Source organism: Mandrillus leucophaeus, unplaced genomic scaffold (assembly GCF_000951045.1).
Source record: "Mandrillus leucophaeus isolate KB7577 unplaced genomic scaffold, Mleu.le_1.0 Scaffold104, whole genome shotgun sequence".
NCBI lineage: Eukaryota > Metazoa > Chordata > Mammalia > Primates > Cercopithecidae > Mandrillus > Mandrillus leucophaeus.
The window spans coordinates 246,753-249,431 of record NW_012098543.1 but is presented as its reverse complement, the minus strand read 5'-3'; the positions used below and the strand labels follow the sequence as shown (position 1 = coordinate 249,431).

At 50.4% G+C, this 2,679-nt stretch overlaps 1 protein-coding gene across 1 annotated transcript in view; it reads right to left on the bottom strand.

Annotated features, from left to right (window-relative positions):
* Window positions 1-446: 446 nt before the first annotated feature.
* TARM1 (T cell-interacting, activating receptor on myeloid cells 1) overlaps window positions 447-2,679 on the bottom strand; it is an 18,753-nt gene continuing 16,520 nt past the window's right edge. Inside the window, 2 exon segments of the mRNA XM_011979497.1 lie at window positions 447-529; window positions 531-664. Of these exon segments, the coding sequence (XP_011834887.1) occupies window positions 503-529; window positions 531-664 (161 nt within the window). The 3' untranslated portion in view covers window positions 447-502.

The window sequence follows — 2,679 nt, the reverse complement described above, 5'->3', positions numbered from 1 at the left end:
AAAAAAAAAAAAAAAAAAAGAAAGTCAAAGACGATGGCTGCTCCATAGGCAGAGCAGTCCAGAGGGCTGTCGGTCAGCTATTTTTGTGGTTATTTCTCGATCATATGCTAAACAAGGGGTGGACTGTTCATGAGTTTTCCAGGAAAGGGGAGGGGATTTCCCTGGAACTGAGAGTTCCTCCCCCTATTAGCCTCTGGAAGTTGCCATGGCATCTGTAAGCCGCCTTGGTGGTGGTGGGAGTGTCTTTTAGCATGCAAATGCATTATAATTAGCAAATAATGTGCAGTGAGGACAACCAGAAGTCACTATTGTTGCCATCTTGGTTTTGGCAGGTTTTGCCTGGCTTCTTTATTGCATCTCTCTTTTTTTTTTAATCAGCGGGGTCTTTGTGATCTGTATGTTGTGACCTGTCTCATCCTGTGATTTAGAAAGTCTTAACCCCCTGGGAATGCAGTCCAGCAGGTTGCAGCCTCAGTTTACCCAGCCCCGGTTCAAGATGGAGTCACTCTGGTTTGAAGGCCTCTGACAGATCCACCCGGAGACACCTTTCGGCTGTGCCAGGCCTCCACCAGGAAAGCTCCCATGATAACCAAAATCATGGCAGCCAGACCCAGTCGTATGAAGTTACCCAGGGTGTAGTTGCTTGACGTGGTACCTGGGGGAACTGAAAGAGAGAAGGGGCTCAGCACTGACCCTCAGAGTGTATCCCTCCTTCTCAAATGGCCCCGTCAAATCTGACTGTCATCACCCACTTAATGTTTTTGGTTTTGGGGTTTTTTTGAGACGGAGTTTTGCTCTTGTTGCCTAGGCTGGAGTGCAATGGTGCAATCTCGGCTCACCGCAACCTCTGCCTCCCGGGTTCAAGCAATTTTCCTGCTTCAGCCTCCCAAGTAGCTTGGATTACAGGCACGTGCCACCAAGCCCAGCTAATTTTATATTTTTAGTAGAGACGGGGTTTTGCCATGTTGGTCAGGCTGGTCTCAAACTCCCAACCTCAGGTGATCCGCCCGCCTCAGCCTCCCAAAGTGCTGGGATTACAGGTGTGAGCCACCACACCCGGCCACCCACTTAATGTTTTCTAGCCAGTCGTCCACTGTACTTTAAAGTTTTAATTGAACTTTGTTTTTTCTTGAGATGGAGTTTTGCTCTTGTTGCCCAGACTAGAGTACAGTGGCACAATCTCAGCTCACTGCAACCTCTGCCTCCCGGGTTCAAGCGATTCTCCTGCCTCAACCTCCCGAGTAGCTGGGATTACAGGCATGAGCCACCATGCCCGGCTAATTTCTGTATTTTTAGTAGAGAGGGGGGTTTCTCCATGTTGGTTGGGCTGGTCTTGAACTCCTGACCTCAGGTGATCTGCCCACCCTGGCCTCCCAAAGTGCATGAGCCACCATGCCCAGCCATAATTGAACTCTTTAAAATTTTAATCCCTGAAAACAAAAGATGGAATCTTTGTTGTTTTTGAGACCAAGTCTTGCTCTGTTGCTCAGGCTAGAGTGCAGTGGCACAATCTTGGCTTACTGCAACCTCCACCTCCCGGGTTCAAGCGATTCTCCTGCCTCAGCCTCCCGAATAGCTGGGATTACAGGCACCTGTCACCACGTCCGGCTAATTTTGGTATTTTTAGTAGAGATGAGTTTTCTTCATGTTGGCCAAACTGATTTCAAACTCCTGGCCTTAAGTGATTCGCCGGCCTCGGCCTCCTAAAGTGCTGGGATGACAGGCATGAGCCACCGCACCTGGCCAAAACATGGAATCCTAATGAGTTGTAGTGGGAGTTCCTTTATCTTCCTTCCTTGACATTCACTCCACCTTAGCTCTCTTCCTTCGTTTATTTGCTCTTTATCCCATTTCCACCTTCCCACATTGCCTTTTCTCCTTCCCCATCCTTATATTAAGGAATAGTCTTAGGGGCAGCACATGAGACAGAAGGAGCTCCACAGAGCCCCGAATTCTGTGGCTGGATCAGCATCCTTGCAGCACACACTGCTGTGCAGGCAGAGCACTTGAGAAAGTTTGAGTTGAGGCCGGGCACAGTGGCTCACACCTGTAATCCTAGCACGGTGGGAGGCTGAAGTGGGAGGATTGCTTGAGGCCAGGAGTTCGAGAGCAGCCTGGGCAACATAGCAAAACCCCATGTCTACTAAAAATACAAAAAACGTAGCCGGGTGTGGTGGCGGGTGCCTGTAATCCCAGCTACTCCGGAGGCTGAGGCAGGAGAATCGCTTGACCCGGGCCTGGGGTTGGGGGGTGGAGGCTGCAGTGAGCCCAGATTGTGCCATTACACTCCAGCTCAGGTGAGAGAGTGAGACTCCATCTCAAAGAAAAACAAACAAACAAAACCCTAGCCTGCAGATTTTCAGGGAGGCTGATTTGAGTAATAATAAAACTCTGATTGGCCAGGCGCGGTGGCTCACGCCTGTAATCCCAGCACTTTGGGAGGCCGAGGCGGGCAGATCACGAGGTCAGGAGTTGGAGACCAGCCTGGCCAATATGGTAAAACCCCATCTCTACTAAAAACATAAAAATTAGCTGGGCATGGTGGCGCGCATGTAGTCCCAGCTACTCGGGAGGCTGAGGCAGAAGAATCGCTTGAACCCGGGAGGCAGAGGTTTCAGTGAGCCGAGATCACGCCACTGCACTCCAGCCTGGGCGACAGAGTGAGACTCCATCTCAAAA